The 16,536-nt window shown below is 45.3% G+C and overlaps 1 protein-coding gene across 3 annotated transcripts in view; it reads right to left on the reverse strand.

Annotated features, from left to right (window-relative positions):
- Positions 1-7,483: 7,483 nt before the first annotated feature.
- Positions 7,484-16,536, reverse strand: part of ITGB2 (integrin subunit beta 2) — a 192,872-nt gene continuing 183,819 nt past the window's right edge. For all 3 annotated transcript variants that reach the window (XM_073551574.1, XM_073551575.1, XM_073551573.1), the window contains exons 14-16: positions 15,067-15,272; positions 9,975-10,141; positions 7,484-8,152 (exon numbers count right to left, since the gene is read on the reverse strand). In XM_073551574.1, coding sequence (XP_073407675.1) covers positions 8,087-8,152; positions 9,975-10,141; positions 15,067-15,272 — 439 coding nt within the window. In that variant the 3' untranslated portion in view covers positions 7,484-8,086. The remainder of the gene's footprint in view (positions 8,153-9,974; positions 10,142-15,066; positions 15,273-16,536) is intronic.

Below are 16,536 nucleotides of genomic sequence, written 5' to 3' on the forward strand. Positions count from 1 at the left end.
TATAATCTTATCCGCATTAAGCATGGGGATGAATGGAAGACGGCGTTTAATACTCCGGAGGGACATTTTGAGTACCTGGTGATGCCTTTTGGGCTCACTAATGCCCCTTCTGTCTTCCAGTGCTTCATGAACGACATTTTCCGAGACTTTGTGGATAAATTTTTGATTATCTATCTGGATGATATTTTGATCTTCTCCAAGGATTGGGATTCTCATGTGGAACATGTTCGGACTGTGTTCCGGATCTTGAGGGAGAATTCCCTGTATGTCAAAGGATCGAAATGGCTTTTTGGGGTACAGAGGATTTCATTTTTGGGATTTATTTTGTCTCCGTCAACTATTGAAATGGACCCGGCCAAGGTACAGGCCATTTATGATTGGGTTCAGCCCACTTCTTTGAAGGCCCTCCAGAAGTTTTTGGGTTTTGCTAATTTTTATCGGAAATTTATAGCAAAATTTTCTAGTATTGCCAAGCCATTGACTGATCTGACTAAGAAGGGTGCTGATGTGTTGAATTGGTCTCCGGAGGCTGTTTCTTCCTTTCAGGAGCTGAAGCGAAGATTCACTTCTGCCCCGGTTTCGCGGCAACCTGATGTCTCACTCCCGTTCCAGGTAGAGGTGGACGCTTCTGAGATTGGTGCAGGAGCTGTTTTGTCACAAAAGGATCCTGTAACATCTAAAATGAATCCCTGTGCTTTCTTTTCCCGAAAGTTCTCCCCATCTGAACGTAACTATGATGTGGGGAATCGGGAACTGTTAGCCATGAAATGGGCATTTGAGGAGTGGAGACATTGGTTGGAGGGAGCTAAACATCAAGTCGTGGTCCTCACTGACCACAAGAATTTGATTTACCTGGAGTCGGCCAAATGCTTGAACCCTAGACAGGCTAGGTGGGCTTTGTTTTTTACACGTTTTGATTTTGTGGTCTCTTTTCTTCCTGGCACTAAGAATGTCAAGGCTGACGCTCTCTCTAGGAGCTTCTTTGCTGATCCTCCTGTGGTGACCAAGCCTGCTACCATCTTAGGCGAAGGGATAGTTCTTTCTGCCATCTCGCCCGATTTGAGACGTGCTCTGGAAGAGTTCCAGGAGGACAAACCTGAGCGTTGTCCCAGTGGAAAGTTGTATGTTCCTGACCAGTGGAAGAAGAGAGTGATGTCTGAAGTTCATTGCTCTGCATTGGCTGGTCATCCAGGTATTTTTGGTACTAGAGATCTGGTGAGTCGGTCTTTTTGGTGGCCTGCCTTGTCTCGTGATGTCAGGAATTTTGTGCAGTCCTGTGGGACTTGCTCCCGGTCTAAACCTTGTTCTCGCTCTAGTGGGTTGTTGATGCCTTTGCCGGTCCCCAGGAGGCCATGGACCCATATTTCTATGGATTTAATCTCTGATATGCCTGTGTCTCAGAGAATGACTGTTATTTGGGTGATTTGTGATAGGTTCTCTAAGATGGTTCATCTTGTACCACTCCCTAAGTTGCCATCTTCCTCTGAGTTGGTGCCCCTGTTTTTGCAACAGGTGGTTCGCTTACACGGGATTCCTGAGAACATTGTATCTGACAGAAGAGTTCAGTTTGTGTCTAGATTTTGTAGGACTTTCTGTTCCAAGCTGGGAATTCAGTTGTCCTTCTCCTCTGCTTTTCACCCTCAGACCAATGGGCAGACGGAGCGAACAAACCAGACCTTGGAGTCGTATTTGAGATGTTTTATTTCCGCTGATCAGGATGATTGGGTTTCATTTTTGCCCTTGGCCGAATTTGCTTTAAATAATAGAGCTAGTTCTGCCACTTTGATGTCACCTTTTTTTTGTAACTTTGGGTTTCATCCTCGATTTTCTTCAGGGCAGGTGGAGCCTTCTGCCTGCCCAGGTGTTGACACTGTGGTGGAGAGAATGCACCAGATCTGGGACCAAGTGGTGGATAAGTTATCTCTCTCCCAGGAAAAGGCCCAGCGGTTTTCCAACCGACATAGGACCATTGGTCCCCAGTTTAAGGTGGGTGATATGGTTTGGTTATCATCAAAAAATATCGCTATGAAGGTGGCTTCTCCTAAGTTTAAGCCTAGATTTATTGGACCTTACAAGATTTTGGAGATTATTAATCTGGTCTCTTTTCTGTTGGCTCTTCCTGTCACATTTAAAATCCATAATCTGTTTCATAAGTCCTTGTTGAAGAGGTTTGTTGAACCAGTAGTTCCTGGGGTGGCACCTCCGGACCCTGTATTGGTTGAAGGTAACATGGAATATGAGGTGGAGAAGATACTGGATTCCCATCTGGCTAGACGGAGACTCCAGTATTTGGTTAAGTGGAAGGGTTATGGTCAGGAGGATAATTCCTGGGTCTCTGCCTCTGATATTCATGCCAAAAGATTGTTGCGTGCCTTTCATCGGGCTCACCCTGATCGCCCTGGTGGCGTGGATGAGGGTTGGGTGAGCCCTCCTCAAGGAGGAGGTACTGTTGTGAGTTCATTTTCCCCTTCATCATTGAGGTCTGATGAACTCCCTCTTCTGGTGAAGGAAGGTAGTGAGGCTGATTACCAAGCACCAGAGCAGAATGATGATGACTGGGTGACGGGAATTGCTGACTGGATATAAGGCAGCCGACGCCCTTCTGCCTTGCTGGTGATTTCTCTGAGGGATTCTAGGAGACCAGTCTGATTCCTGCTCCGCAAAAGCTAGGTTTTCTGCTCTGCTTTTTGCATTTGCATTTGTGTTTTGTTTTTTTTTTTTTGCCTTGTTTCTCTGGATTTCTGCCATTCCCTGCTGGGGTGAGCTGAATTCCTTTTTCCCTTTTTGCTCTGTCTTCAGAAACCTGAGTACTGATATAGTCTTTTTGAAGCCTAGCGTCTTCAGGGCTTTTTTCCCTATCAGTCTGTTGGCTCATGTTTTGATAGGGTTTTGGCGGATTGCAGACAGCAGCTTTTCTATCCTGTCCTATTTAGTTAGCTTGGGCCCCATCATTTGCTCAGCCTATCTTTCTATCTGTGTTAGTGTTTTTTCATCTTGCTTCACCGTCATTATATGTTGGGGGCTGCCTATTGCTTTGGGGTCTGCTCTGGGACAGTTTAGATTTCCCTTTCTGTCTTTAGGCTATTTAGTTCTCCGGCTGTGATCGAGGGGTCTAGGGCTCCGTAGGAACCCCCCACGGCTACTGCTAGTTGTTGTTGATAGGTTCAGGGGTCTGCAATCCAATAGCTGCCAACTTCTCTGGTTTTCTGGACTTAGCTAGTATTTCTGTTTTTGCCTCCTATGGTGACTCATTCATAACAATTCCCTCATTTAAACCTTTTATTTTCCTTTCAGGCCTTTGGGGCCTTAATATGGGTTTTTGCCCCGGTGGCCACAGGTGTTATTACATGTCTGTTGTTTTCCCTGCTGATGTGACCACTCCTCCTTTGCTATATAAGGTCACCTGGTCTATCAGCTGGTGTTGGTTATAGCAGGTCCTTGGTGGATTCCAACCAGGTGAAGTTAGCAGCTGGCTCTGAGGTGTTTAGCCACTGCTGAAAGCTGATCTGGTGCTGAACTCTGCTGTCCGGTATTTGCAGCAGAGAAAGATTATGAAGTTAGCAGCTGGCTCTTAGGTGTCGAGCCACTGCTGAAGATGGTGAAGGTAGCAGCTGGCTCTGAGGTGTCGAGCCACTGCTGAAAGCTGATCTGGTGCTGAACTCTGCTGCCTGGTGTCTGCAGCAGAGAAAGATAGTGAAGGTGGCAGCTGGCTCTGAGGTGTTGAGCCACTGCTGAAAGCTAATCCGGTGATGAACTCTGCTGCCCTGTGACTGCAGCAGAGAAAGATGTTTTGTTGTTTTCCCCATTTGGTGTATTTTCCTTCGTGTGTATTAGTGCAGCGGTGGGACCAGTGTCCGCACTATGCAGTTCCCTAATAAGGGATAGGTGCAAGGCTAGCGAGGGATTCAGGTATCCTGGTCGGCGACAGGTGAAGAGCCTGTATAGGGAACGTTAGGAGTGTTCAGGGACACTGTCTCAGGGGAGTGCAGGAGGTCTCCATGTCCCCATTCCCTATTGCAGGGCTCACCGTTGTAACTGTTTCCCCGGTGTCCCTGTTTTGTCTTGTTGTTTCAGTTATCGACCTGCGGGTCGTGTCACACAGGACAAGTATGCGTGACAGTCTTGTTGTTTCAGTTACCGACCTGCAGGTCGTGTCACACAGGACAGGCACACGTGACAGATTATAACCAACCACTCATTTTCTCTGGTGAGCCATGGGTCAAGCATAGACCTGTGACCAATTGCTTCTGGTCCTCACTGAGAAGAGTGAGGTGCTGCACGGTGTGTTGGAGCAGCAGCAGTTGTCGAGGTCTGGGACCTCCCCTCAGGCTCAACCGGAATCCCAATTTGCGGCTTTGGCAAATATGCCCCCTGTAGTCCCTGCTAGGGAGCAGGACTTGCTCATACACGCGGACGCACCCAGGCACGTGGGAACAGTTGGTGTCCCTGTGGTGCTGCCTGCTGTTCCCCGAGGTGTGGGGTGCACGTCCCTGTAGTGAGCAGACTGATAATTTGGTCTGCGGGGCTCACGCCAAAACTTCTATACTATCGAAGAAGCCGCCCCCTCCTGGTCGTGTGGAGGAAGACGACCAGGGAGAGTATATTTCCATCATCTTTCCCTTTCCAATTGCGGCTCTGGCAAATTGGCCCCAGTAGTCCCTGCTAGGGAGCAGGACTTGCTCATACACGTGGATGCACCCAGGCAGGTGGGAAGAGTTGGTGTCCCCGTGGTGCTGCCTGATGTTCCTCAAGGTGAGGGGGCACATCCCTGTATTGAGCAGACTGATGATTTAGTCCGCTGGGCTCTCGTCGAAACTTCTACACCTTCGAAGAAGCCACCCCCTCCTGGTTGTGTGGAGGAACACGACTAGGTAGAGTATATTTCCCCAATATTCCCGTCCCCTTATCGTCCAGTAGTGGCAGCAGGGGTGCTGCCAGGGAGTAGGGGCAAGTCACAACCCTCACCACAAGCTGCACCTCAGTCGTAGTCCTCTTAGGAGGGGGGGGGGCAGAGACGAGTGGTTACCTTTGAGCCTTGTGGGGGTGTGAGTGTTATGACACAGGGGGATGCCTCTGTTATCAGTTCCATGAGGAGTTCACCATCTAGTGGCAAGAGAGTGAATGACAATAGACGTTCAGGTCTGGACCTTAGTGTGTACGTGTTTGTATGGGTGTCTGCCATTCTCGCGCCAGTGAGTTATCATCTGGAGTTACTCTTTGTTTTAAACAGGCCTAGCTCATTCCCCAGGTCGGCGCTCTGGAGATTTGTGGTACCTCCTGAGTATACGTCATTTCCACCTGCCCTTTCTTGCCATGAACCGGAGTTTCTGGTGATTGTTGAAGTGATCTATGGTGGAACAAGGCGTCCTCACTGTAGGTGGTCCAGTGAAGTACGGTGTTGAGGGTCGGAGGCCCCTCATTGGGGGAGGGGTACTGTCACAGTCCAATTCTTGGATCTGTGTCAGATTCGGGATTCCCTCATTTAAACCTTTTTTTTTCCTTTCAGGCCTTTGGGGCCTTAATATGGGTTTTTGTCCCCGGTGGCCACAGGTGATATTACATGTCTGTTGTTTTCCCTGCTGATGTGACCACTCCTCCTTTGCTATATAAGGTCATCTGGTCTATCAGCTGGTGTTGGTTATAGCAGGTGCTTGGTGGATTCCAACCACGGTGAAGTTAGCAGCTGGCTCTGAGGTGTTTAGCCACTGCTGAAATCTGATCTGGTACTGAACTCTGCTGCCCGGTTTTTGCAGCAGAGAAAGATGGTGAAGTTAGCAGCTGGCTCTTAGGTGTCGAGCCATTGCTGAAAATGGTGAAGGTAGCAGCTGGCTCTGAGGAGTCGAGCCACTGCTGAAAGCTGATCTGGTGCTGAACTCTGCTGCCCGGTGTCTGCAGCAGAGAAAGATGGTGAAGGTGGCAGCTGGCTCTGAGGTGTTGAGCCACTGCTGAAAGCTAATCCGGTGATGTACTCTGCTGCCCGGTGACTGCAGCAAAGAAAGATAAGTGTTTTGTTGTTTTCCCCATTTGGTTTATTTTCCTTTGTGTGTATTAGTGCAGCGGTGGGACCAGTGTCCGCACTATCCAGTTCCCTAGTAAGGGATAGGTAGGTACAGGGCTAGCGAGGGATTCAGGTATCCTGGTCGGCGACAGGTGAAGAGCCTGTATAGGGAACGTTAGGAGTGTTCAGGGACACTGCCTCAGGGGAGTGCAGGAGGTCTCCACGTCCCCGTTCCCTATTGCAGGGCCCACCGTTGTAACTGTTTCCCCACTGTCCCCCTTTTGTCTTGTTGTTTCAGTTACCGACCTGCCGGTCATGTCACACAGGACAGGTATACGTGATAGTCTTGTTGTTTCAGTTACCAACCTGCTGGTTGTGTCACACAGGACAGGCACACGTGACAATGGGATTGCCCAAGCTGCATACTACCGCAAAATGGTTGCCCACACTCAGTGATTACCATTTTTCTGTGTGGGTTTGTATGCACACAGAGCTGTCAATGACTGTGTGTGGCTGGGGAAAACAGGACATACAGGTTTTCTCTATGAATCCTGACAGTATCTAAACTTCCTGCTGAAATATGTTTGGTGCAACAACTCCATTCCTGTCTATGAGTGTTCAGTTGCTAGATTTGTATGCTGTTCATAAAGTTAGAACAAAAAAACTGTATCCATGCATGTCATAGATGTCTTGGGCACAGAGACCCAGAAGCAGTAAGGAAGCTAACTCAACTTGCAAGTGGTATTAAAATCAACCAGTGTAATCAAATGATGAAGTGCACTAGCTGTCTTAAAGGGAAAATGTCCAGAAAATCCTTGCCTAAAATAAGCATCGCTAGATCTGCACAGCCTCTGGATCTGATACATACAGATGTCAATGAGTGTTCAAACTTCTAGCAAGAAGAGATATTTTCTCACATTTATTGATGACTACTCCAGATATGCAATCAAACAAATAAGGCATCACCCTTCAGCGTCATAGCTTGCAAACATGGAATATGAAAGTTGAACTGCATAACTGCATTAGAAATGCATTGTCTTGGATTTCGTCTCCCTCTGTTGCCCCGTCCTTTCTCTGGTGTCCAATGGCCCCCTTTCCCCTCTCCTCTGCTCCAAGGTCCCTGTAACATCCTACTCTCATCTCTTAGTAGCAGGACACTAAGCCCCACTCCCTGTGGTCACGTCCTGCAGGTCCTGTTAGTACACTCACCACCAGGCATCCTGCTCACTCCAGCACTGCTGTATTGCTGTCATCTTGCCCAGCTCCCAGACACTGTAAGTACAGCTGTCACAGGCCGTCAGAGGCTCCGGGCTCTCACTGTCAGGGCTGCTGAAACCGCTGGTACGTGCCCACCTGGCGGTTTTTCCTGACAACCTATCTGTGTTCATCAGCTCATAAAATACATTTACATTTGACCAGCTTGCTTTTGCTGAAATTGCTTGCGCCCCCGACAACCAATGTGTGAAAATTTCGCACGAGCCAAGCTAGTTATGAATATATTCCTCAAATATCTTTTAATTAGCAAATCATGATCCTTTTGTTTAGGAAGGTAATCATAAGTCAATGTCACAGCAGCGGAGCGTCTTACTGCACATGCGCATGGCCACTGTCACATTAATGTTCTATTTTTTTTATAGCGCCATTAATTCCCCAGCATTTTCCAGACATTATCATCACTGTCCCCATTGGGGCTCACAATCTAGATTCCCTTGTTTTCCTGTGGTGTGTTGGAGGAAATCGGAGAACCCAGAGGAAACCCACATAAAAACGGGGAGAACATACAAACTCCTTGCAGATGTTGTCCTTGGTGGGATTTGAACTCAGGACCCCAGCGATGCAAGGCTGCAGTGCTATCCACTGAGGACATGCTCTGCCAGTGTAACAAACAGCAATTTTTACAGACTACAGCGGTTACCTCACTTGACAAAATGAATGACTTGCTAATTAAAGGTATTTAGGAATTTTCTTTATTCCTGGAGAAGTCCTTTAAATAAAAAAAAAAAACACATCAACAACGTAAAAAGTATAAACATGTTTAAAGCAAAAAGGCAATAAAGCATTCTCTTGTGCTTGCTGTTATATACATGATCATTCGCCATCAAAGTTCGGATTCTTCACAGTAGTGGTGGCAGTAGTAAAGATGGGATTCACATTCTAAATAAAGAGAAAGTAGTATTATAGCATGAAAGTGGCACAATATATTAGAAATAATATAATATATTATAAAATACCATGGATATGGAGAATCTATACAGCAGGGGAAGAAGGACCATCGGATTCGAATATTGTTTTTGCAAATTCGCTCATCTTTATTCACGATGTCACTCAATCAGTTCTCATTGTATTTTAGCTTTCACTTGTATTAGGTTGCGTGCCATGACTTAAGGCCCCCATACACATGAGACTAATATCAACGGGTTCGGCCGACAGTTTAATGTGTATAGGGGCACCTGCCGGCTGATGGTCGGGAGAGATGTTGATTGCGCATTTCCAATATTAGACTGCTGATAGCATTGTTCTACCTGTGATAAGTCACCGGTCAATGTGTCAACCAAAGAGAATGGAGGACTGGTCAGGTGAGTGAACATGCCTGTGTATGGGAGAGTCAGCTGAGAAGGCTGTCGGCCGAACGATCGGCCAAAGTATTGTTCAGCCGACATCCATCTAATATGTATAACCAGCCAACCAGCCAAGACCAGCTCTAAATATGCAAGCCACAACTAGCTTGCAACTTCTTTTTGGCATCTTGGATTCAAATAAAAGTGTTTTATTCTGATGCTCCTGGATATATGGGCCGTACATTGAAAAAAATGAATCTGGGGGGGCCGCATTCTTTGCAGGACAAAATAATATTTTTAGTGATTTCAAGTTTTTTGTGTGTTTATTTTTTTAAATGGCATTCATCATATGGGTTAGGCTACAGTATAATAGTCAGGGTCGTAATGGATGAGGCGAAAACAAACATGCACTTTTTGGTTTACTTCAGTTTATATATAAAACAGCGTTTTTAGTAACATTTTTCCTGCTTTACTTTGATTTTATTTTTAAGTTTTTACAATGTTGTTTCCACCAATTGGCCACATACAGTAATATTATCTGATAATTAGCACCACATAGTAATTCTGGCAAACATCTTGTAGTAATGTGCCCAATCCTTGTCCCCATCCTGTGGTAATCTCCTCATCCTGGTCCCAATCTTATAGTAATCTCCCTATGTGGTCCCCATCTTCTAATAAAATCTCCATCCTGGTCCCAATCTTGGAGTAATGTCCCCATCCTGCTCCCCACATTGTATTAATGTCCCATTCTTGTCTCCATCTTGTAGTAATCTCCCCATCCTGGTCCCCACATTGTATTAGTGCCCCATCCTGGTCCCCTTCTTGTAGTAATGTCCCCACCCTGGTCCCGTTATCCAAGGACGCACATTCAACCAGGCTGCAATTGTCAAGGGGTCTACGGTGCCTGCAGGCACCATGGTGCAGCCTCAGGGGCCGCATGTTTGATTCCCCTGGTGTGACACTCCCTTTTTGGGCTGTACATTTAGTCAATATAGCATTATCATGGCAGGTGTTTAGACAGTCAGGCTGGGTCCTACACTGCCCCGTCTATTGAGGCTTGTTGGCACATAGAGGTTTAATACTAGAGATAGGACTATCCTGATTGGGTTCACCTTGTTGTGGTGGGATGACTTTTACACTTTTTTTAATCAAAATAGTGTCAATTAAGTACCCCATATTATTTACATGTATTATTCCTGTTTATTCATTGACTTAATGCTCTTTTTGTTTTTATCCTAAGTTATATCTAGGAGCTGGAGCCAATAGCATGGGGAGGGCAACAACGTGTTAAATTTTAATATGTAATAAACCTCAGTCTCCCTCTCTATTAAAGCGGTCCTCACACCAAGCAGGCTGCATCTACATATCCAGACTTATGGTTATTGTGCAACGTTAACAGCAACAACATTTTTGGTTACCTTGTCCCATTTGACGTGTTGTTTTTCTTTCTCGAAGCGCTGCCACTCTTTTCGATCCTTAACTTCTGTGATCAGTTTCCATATGATAAGACAGATGACTCCAATTAAAATGACACCTGCAATGGTACCTCCCACAATTGCAAAGATGTTGGGTGCTTCGGGGCATTCTATGAATGAAAAAAAAAGCACACAAAAACTGTAGGTTATTCCTTTTGTTGCCTGTGAATGTTTTTCAAGCAAAAATTGAGAATGATCTGAAAAAATGTTAATGAAAAAATCTGCATTAGTACACAGCAATGCATCTCCTGTTTCAGCATCACTGCGGGTTTCATATTTCTAGTCCTACCTTGACAAACCTAAAATTGCAGGTAACTTCTGACTTTGTATGATTTATGCTAGTGTAGCAACTCACTTGGTAAAATCGGTAAAACAGCAACTGATCCTGCCAGATTCTGTACAGACTAGGGATCCTGACCCCACAGTCTTTACTGGTTCCTGCATGAGCTGAAAAAACCCAACCATATATTAGAAGATGTCGACTCAGACCTATGCTGCCTAAAAGGCCGTTGAGCATGTCACATTCCTTCTGAAGAATCGAAGGGTAGAGCAGAGTGTAAACTACCTAGTAAAGCGAAAGTGTGCTAAAAAAAAGGAAAGATCCCAGAGTGAGTAAAACAAACCATGGAATAACAAATAAAGAGTAAAATATGTACTGTTAGATATTGTGCCACCTACTTTTGAAACAGGAACAGAAAATAGGAGAATGGTAAAGAGCAGAAACAGCAAGGAGTTAAACCCTAGCTGAAATGTCACTGACTGTTTTTAAACTAAAACAGAATATCTAGACATCAAATTGAGACTATCACCAGCAAGAAATGCCAGCAGGGGGAAAGAATATAAAGTCGCATCCAAAAGTGATAGGGCAGACAAATGAAAACACCAGTGTTATGCTAAACAGGCTGCTGCCAGAAATCAGGACCTAAACTCTAGGAGAAAGGGTGTGTCTGCTGTGGCTCAGTGGACAGAGAAGTCAACCACAAAACACAGGGTCAAGGGAACCCAGGAGCATGACAGTATGTCAGTGTTCGGTCCTCCTGCTGTTTCCATCTTTTCACTTTAGGAAGTGAGTTTTGGGGAGAAAGAAACCACATTTTATTGACACTGCTGTGGGGGAAAGACAGCATCTTCCTTTGCTACATGTGACAGGACTGTTATGAAACACAAGTTTGGTCTGTGTTATCAGCCTGCCACTGAATGTTGATGTTAAAAGCATTTTCTAATGAAGACTTTGAATTTTTGTAACTAATCTTTTATACTTTTTGTTACTCAATGGGCTTCACCATAGTCATTTGTTCATTTAGTACGGCAGGGCACTGGCAGTGGATATGAGGATTGCTTGCTACATAAACATGAGAAACACACAACTGTTGGGAGAAACAGAGTTAAAGATGGATACCAACAATCTAATGTGAACAGTTTCCTCCATATATTAAGTGTATTGACTGCCTCATGAACAGATGAGGATTACCTGAGATTTGTAGGAAGAGTCCTGTTGTGAGTTCATTTTCCCCTTCACCATTGAGGTCTGATGAACTCCCTCTTCTGGTGAAGGAAGGAAGTGAGGCTGATTGCAAAGCACCTGAGCAGAATGATGATGACTGGGTGACTGGAATTGCTGACTGGATATAAGGCAGCTGACGCCCTTCTGCCTTGCGGGTGATTTCTCTGAGGGATTCTAGGAGACCAGTCTGATTCCTGCTCCTCAAAAGCTAAGTTTTCTGCTCTGCTTTTTGCATTTGTGTTTTGGTTTTGTTTTGCCTTGTTTTTCTGGATTTCTGCCTTCCCCTGCTGGGTGCGCTGAATTCCTTTTGCTCTGTCTTCAGAAAATACCTGAGTACTGATATAGTCTTTTTGAAGCCTAGCGTCTTCAGGGCTTTTTTCCCTATCAGTCTGTTGGCTCTTGTTTTGAGAGGGTTTTGGCGGATTGCAGACAGCAGCTTTTCTATTCTGTCCTATTTAGTTAGCTTGGGCCCCATCATTTGCTCAGCCTATCTTTCTCTCTGTGTGAGTGTTTTTTCATCTTGCTTCACCGTCATTATATGTTGGGGGCTGCCTATTGCTTTGGGGTCTGCTCTGGGACAGTTTAGATTTCCCTTTCTGTCTTTAGGCTATGTAGTTCTCCGGCTGTGATCGAGGGGTCTAGGGCACCGTAGGAACCCCCCACGGCTACTGCTTGCTGTTGTTGTTAGGTTCAGGGGTCTGCAATCCGATAGCTGCCAACTTCTCTGGTTTTCTGGACTTAGCTAGTATTTCTGTTTTTGCCTCCTACGGTGACTCATTCATAACAGAGTCCGATGTTGCAACTGTATTGATGTTTTTGATTTTTGACACTGACAATTTTGGGAATTATGAAAAGGTTATTTCCATCTTCTTCGATGGGTAACATTAGTGTTCTTTAAGAGAGTTGCTTAATCGCTAAATGGTTCTCTGTTCCTTGAACTTACTAAGTGGAGGCAAATATTAGCCTCCTTGAAAGCTAAGATTTGCCACAGCAGAGGGGAGCATGTAGGCATTTTTTCTAACTTTGAACATTGCTACAGCAGAGGAGTTTGAGTGGTGATTCCTGAGAATAAAGCTGTAACTGAGAGTAGGCATCAAGAGTGCGTAATTGTCTGGTAAGAGCTACTTCAGGGCACAAGATAGCTGTCTGTGAGGGGGGCATTGACAAGTACTTTGAGTTTTTGCTTGTCATGGTCACGTGAGACTGGACACACCGCCTCCAGCAGGGCGAATTTATATGACACGCGTGACCCTGGATACACCGCCTCCAGCAGGGCGAATTTAAATAATAGACCGTGCAGCCAGATTCACCGCCTCCAGCAGGCGAATTTCAGAATAAAGGGGAAAACCAGGAAAACAATTACAATGGTGGCCCTGCGATAGGGAACGGGGACGTGGAGACCTCCTGCACTCCCCTGAGTCAGTGTCTCTACACTCCTAACGATCCCTAGGCCGGTTCCGCACCGGACGCCGATCAGGATACCTGAAATCCTTAGCTCGCCCTGAACTAGTGAAGTGGACGGTGCAGAAACTAATCCCACCACTGCACTAAACCACACATTGAGGAAAGTGACAAACAAGGAAACATCACTTAGCTTTGCTCTGTTGCTAATGCTCCAAGCAACAGAGTCCAACACCTGAGTGCATCTTTTCCTCCAACCGGATCCAACACCTGAGTGCAGCTTTCCAGCAAAAGAGTCCTGCATCTGAGTGCAGCTTTACAGCAACAGAGTCCAGCATCAGAGTGCAGCTTTCCAGCAACAGAGTCCAGCATTTGAGTGCAGCTCTCTTCCAGCAACAGAGACCAGCATCTGAGTGCAGCTTTCACAATAGCTGCCACTCCACCAAGCTTTGCAAGAACTCCTCACTGACACCATAGCTGCCACTCCACCAAGCTTTGCAAGAACTCCTCGCTGACACCATAGCTGCCACTCCTCCCAGCTTTGCAAGACCTCGCTGAAACCATAGCTGCCACTCCAGGATACTGACTGAGCTGCCCGGGACTCTTCTCAAGTTCCTTCCTTCACCAAGGATGGTTGGAAAACACCAATATCACCAACAGTGAGTGAGAACACCTGACACACCTTTATAGTTAGGAGCCAGAGTCTCACACCTGTTAGAGATTCCTGTTGTGAACTCATTTTCTGGTCTACCAGTTGTGAGTTCTCCTTCCGGGCTCCCTCTGGTGGTAATAGGAGGTAGTGAGGTTGATTTAATTAGTAGAGATCTGCCACCTGATGATGAGGATAACGATTGGATCTCTGGAATCTCAGACTGGATTTAAGACAGCCGACGCCCTATTCTGGTGCTGGTGATTCCTTCTGGCTTTTCAGGTCTTCGTTTTCAGCTCTGTTCCAGTCATCTCAAGCTAAGTGTTTCTGCTAATGTTCACACTTGATTTTGTTCGTCTATTCAGTTTTTTGTGTGGTCAGCCAGCCCCGGCTGGGGCTGTGCTGAATTTCCACTCTTATTTATCTGTATTTGCCAATTTGCTTTTTGTCCCTTATTAGATTGGCCTCTTTTTTGCTGTGTCTCAGAATATTTCAGAGTGCTGATATAGTGGGAGAAATCTAGTGACTTCAGGGTTAATTTTGTTATCAGAAGTGTTGGACATTATTTTTGTACGTTTTTTTTGGGCAGATTGCATACAGTGTCTTTCCTTTCCTGTCCTTTCCTAGTTAGTTTGGGCCCCATCATTTGCTCAGCCTATTTTCCTGTCTGTGTTTGTGTTTTCATTTTGTTTCACCGTCAATACATGTGTGGGGGCTGTCTATTCCTTTGGGGTCTGCTCTGGGGCAGTTTTCCCCTTTTCTTGCTTTAGGCTTATTTAGTCCTCTTGCTGTGACGAGGCGTCTAGATTCATCGTAGGAACGCTCCACGGTTGCTGCTAGTTGTGTGGTTAGGATCAGGGGTCTGCAATCTGCATAGTTACCAACCTCTCTGGTTTTCTGTGACTTAGCTTGTTTAGTTTTCCTCCTCGGTGACCCATTCATAACAGATTCCCGTGCAATAACGCTCACCACCACCGGGGGCAAACTAGAAAGACATCACTGTGTAATAACCCTAATGGCCACCGGGGGCAAAACCAACTCTAAACAACCAGCTCAAAGGAAAAAAAAAAGGTTACTTATTCAAAACCTGTCATATCCAACCTGGATCATGACATTCCTGTGCTGCATTGTGAAATACACAGAGGCTGTTCTAAAGGGATGGAAGTGCAGCTGGGGAGATTGCCAGCAGACTTCTACAAGTTCTACAAATACAAAGTAAAGTGTGTCAGGTGCCATCTCATCATGGTCTACAACTGTACCTCTGTGCAAGCCAGTTTCTTCCTGTAAAGTCAGTAACTACCATGTATGTTGTCTTCTAAAAAACTCTAACTCTAAACATCTCTATTTAAACCACTACAAGCCTTTATTAGTAACAGAAACCTCTGCTATGAGAAGCAATTACAATAACAACATAAAATACAGTAAGGGAATGACTAGTTCTGCAATTCTGTGATATACAGTCTTCAGAACTTATTGCTTACCTCTTTTTAAAGTATACCGTATGGAGAAGTTGTTTCTACCGTTCTCCTCCTGTAAGTAATACTGCATCCAACAGTTGTCAGAATCTTTCTCTTTGCAGATTGGATGTTCGGTGACATCCTCCACTGGTGTGACTCTGGCTCCAGAACAAATACCTATGCAGTTCTCAAAATTCTTCCCTCCTTTAATATGACATTCAACACAGGGCCTATAGCATGGGAAAGGTAAGCTTTTAAGTTATGTGATCTTGAATATAGCAAGCCTGCGCAAATACATAAACTTCATTAAACGTTTGGATTCTTATACCCTTTAAGGTAAAGATTTTTTTTTATAATCGACTTTATACTAATTAAAAGCTATCCCAACAGTAATAATACAAGAAGAACTTGCTATATATCTTCCAGATTTCTTACAGCCTGTTTGATATTATCATTTATAGACATGTAAGGGCTTATTCAGACATCTGTGCAAATCGGTCCGAGATCAAACCACCATGCACAGACTGGCCACACGCTTCCCACCCGAATGTGACAGTTTCATAGAAATATATGAATGTTACACTTGGGTCGGGAGAGTCACGACCAGTCCATGCAGTAGTGGCCACTGCATGGACCGAATGGCATGGACATCTGAATAGCTGAATAAGCCTTAAGAGGTAACTATGGAGTTCTCCTTGAAGAATAGTCAGAAAGCATACGAATCAACAGTAGTTGTAGCTATATGAGGTCAATGTTATCAGGCCATGATGATCACAGATTAGCTTCACCTTGCAATATGCGGCAGACCTGCTGTACCTTCACTTTACAGAAGCGGGCTTCTTCTTCATCTGCACTTTTACTTACAGTAATCTCAGATTTTGCCCCAGCAGTCAGATGGCTCACTTGCTTACAGGACCGGAACACATAAAATCCTCAAGGTAGCCTGTGTCTCACAATGTTCATGAATTTTGCTCTCAGGACCAAAACAGGTCAACTCTGACCTCACCGTGACTTCCAAGAGAGCTGAAGGTCTCACACAGCCCACAAAACTGGAAGAGTTGGCTTCACTCATGGACTGATATGATGCAAAGCACACACTATTAGACACTTAAAAAATAGTGCCATTCTGCAACTTTTCATACTCTTAGTCTCTGTCAGAACATAAGTTGACAGCTTCAAGCACCCCATCAATTTTCCGACATCAAGACTTTTGACAGTCTTAGATTGGATAAACCGAGATCAAAGAAAGGTATTCCAGGTAGTCAATGCAGCCTGACAAACACTGCCATGCAAAGATTCCCTGTGCCCCTTTCCAACAACGCTGTGGTACTAAATTTGATAAATTTGATGGTGCCATTGTGCATGGCAATCCACCAGTTCATCAAACCTCAGCACTAAGGGGACACAGACAGTGCAAGATAAAGCACAAAGTAACCCAAAATGCACATCACAACACAAGCACATTGCAGCAGTCTCTATAGACTTCTCTCAGGC

This window comes from Dendrobates tinctorius, unplaced genomic scaffold, assembly GCF_039654945.1.
Source record: "Dendrobates tinctorius isolate UK_male_01 unplaced genomic scaffold, ASM3965494v1 ptg000177l, whole genome shotgun sequence".
NCBI lineage: Eukaryota > Metazoa > Chordata > Amphibia > Anura > Dendrobatidae > Dendrobates > Dendrobates tinctorius.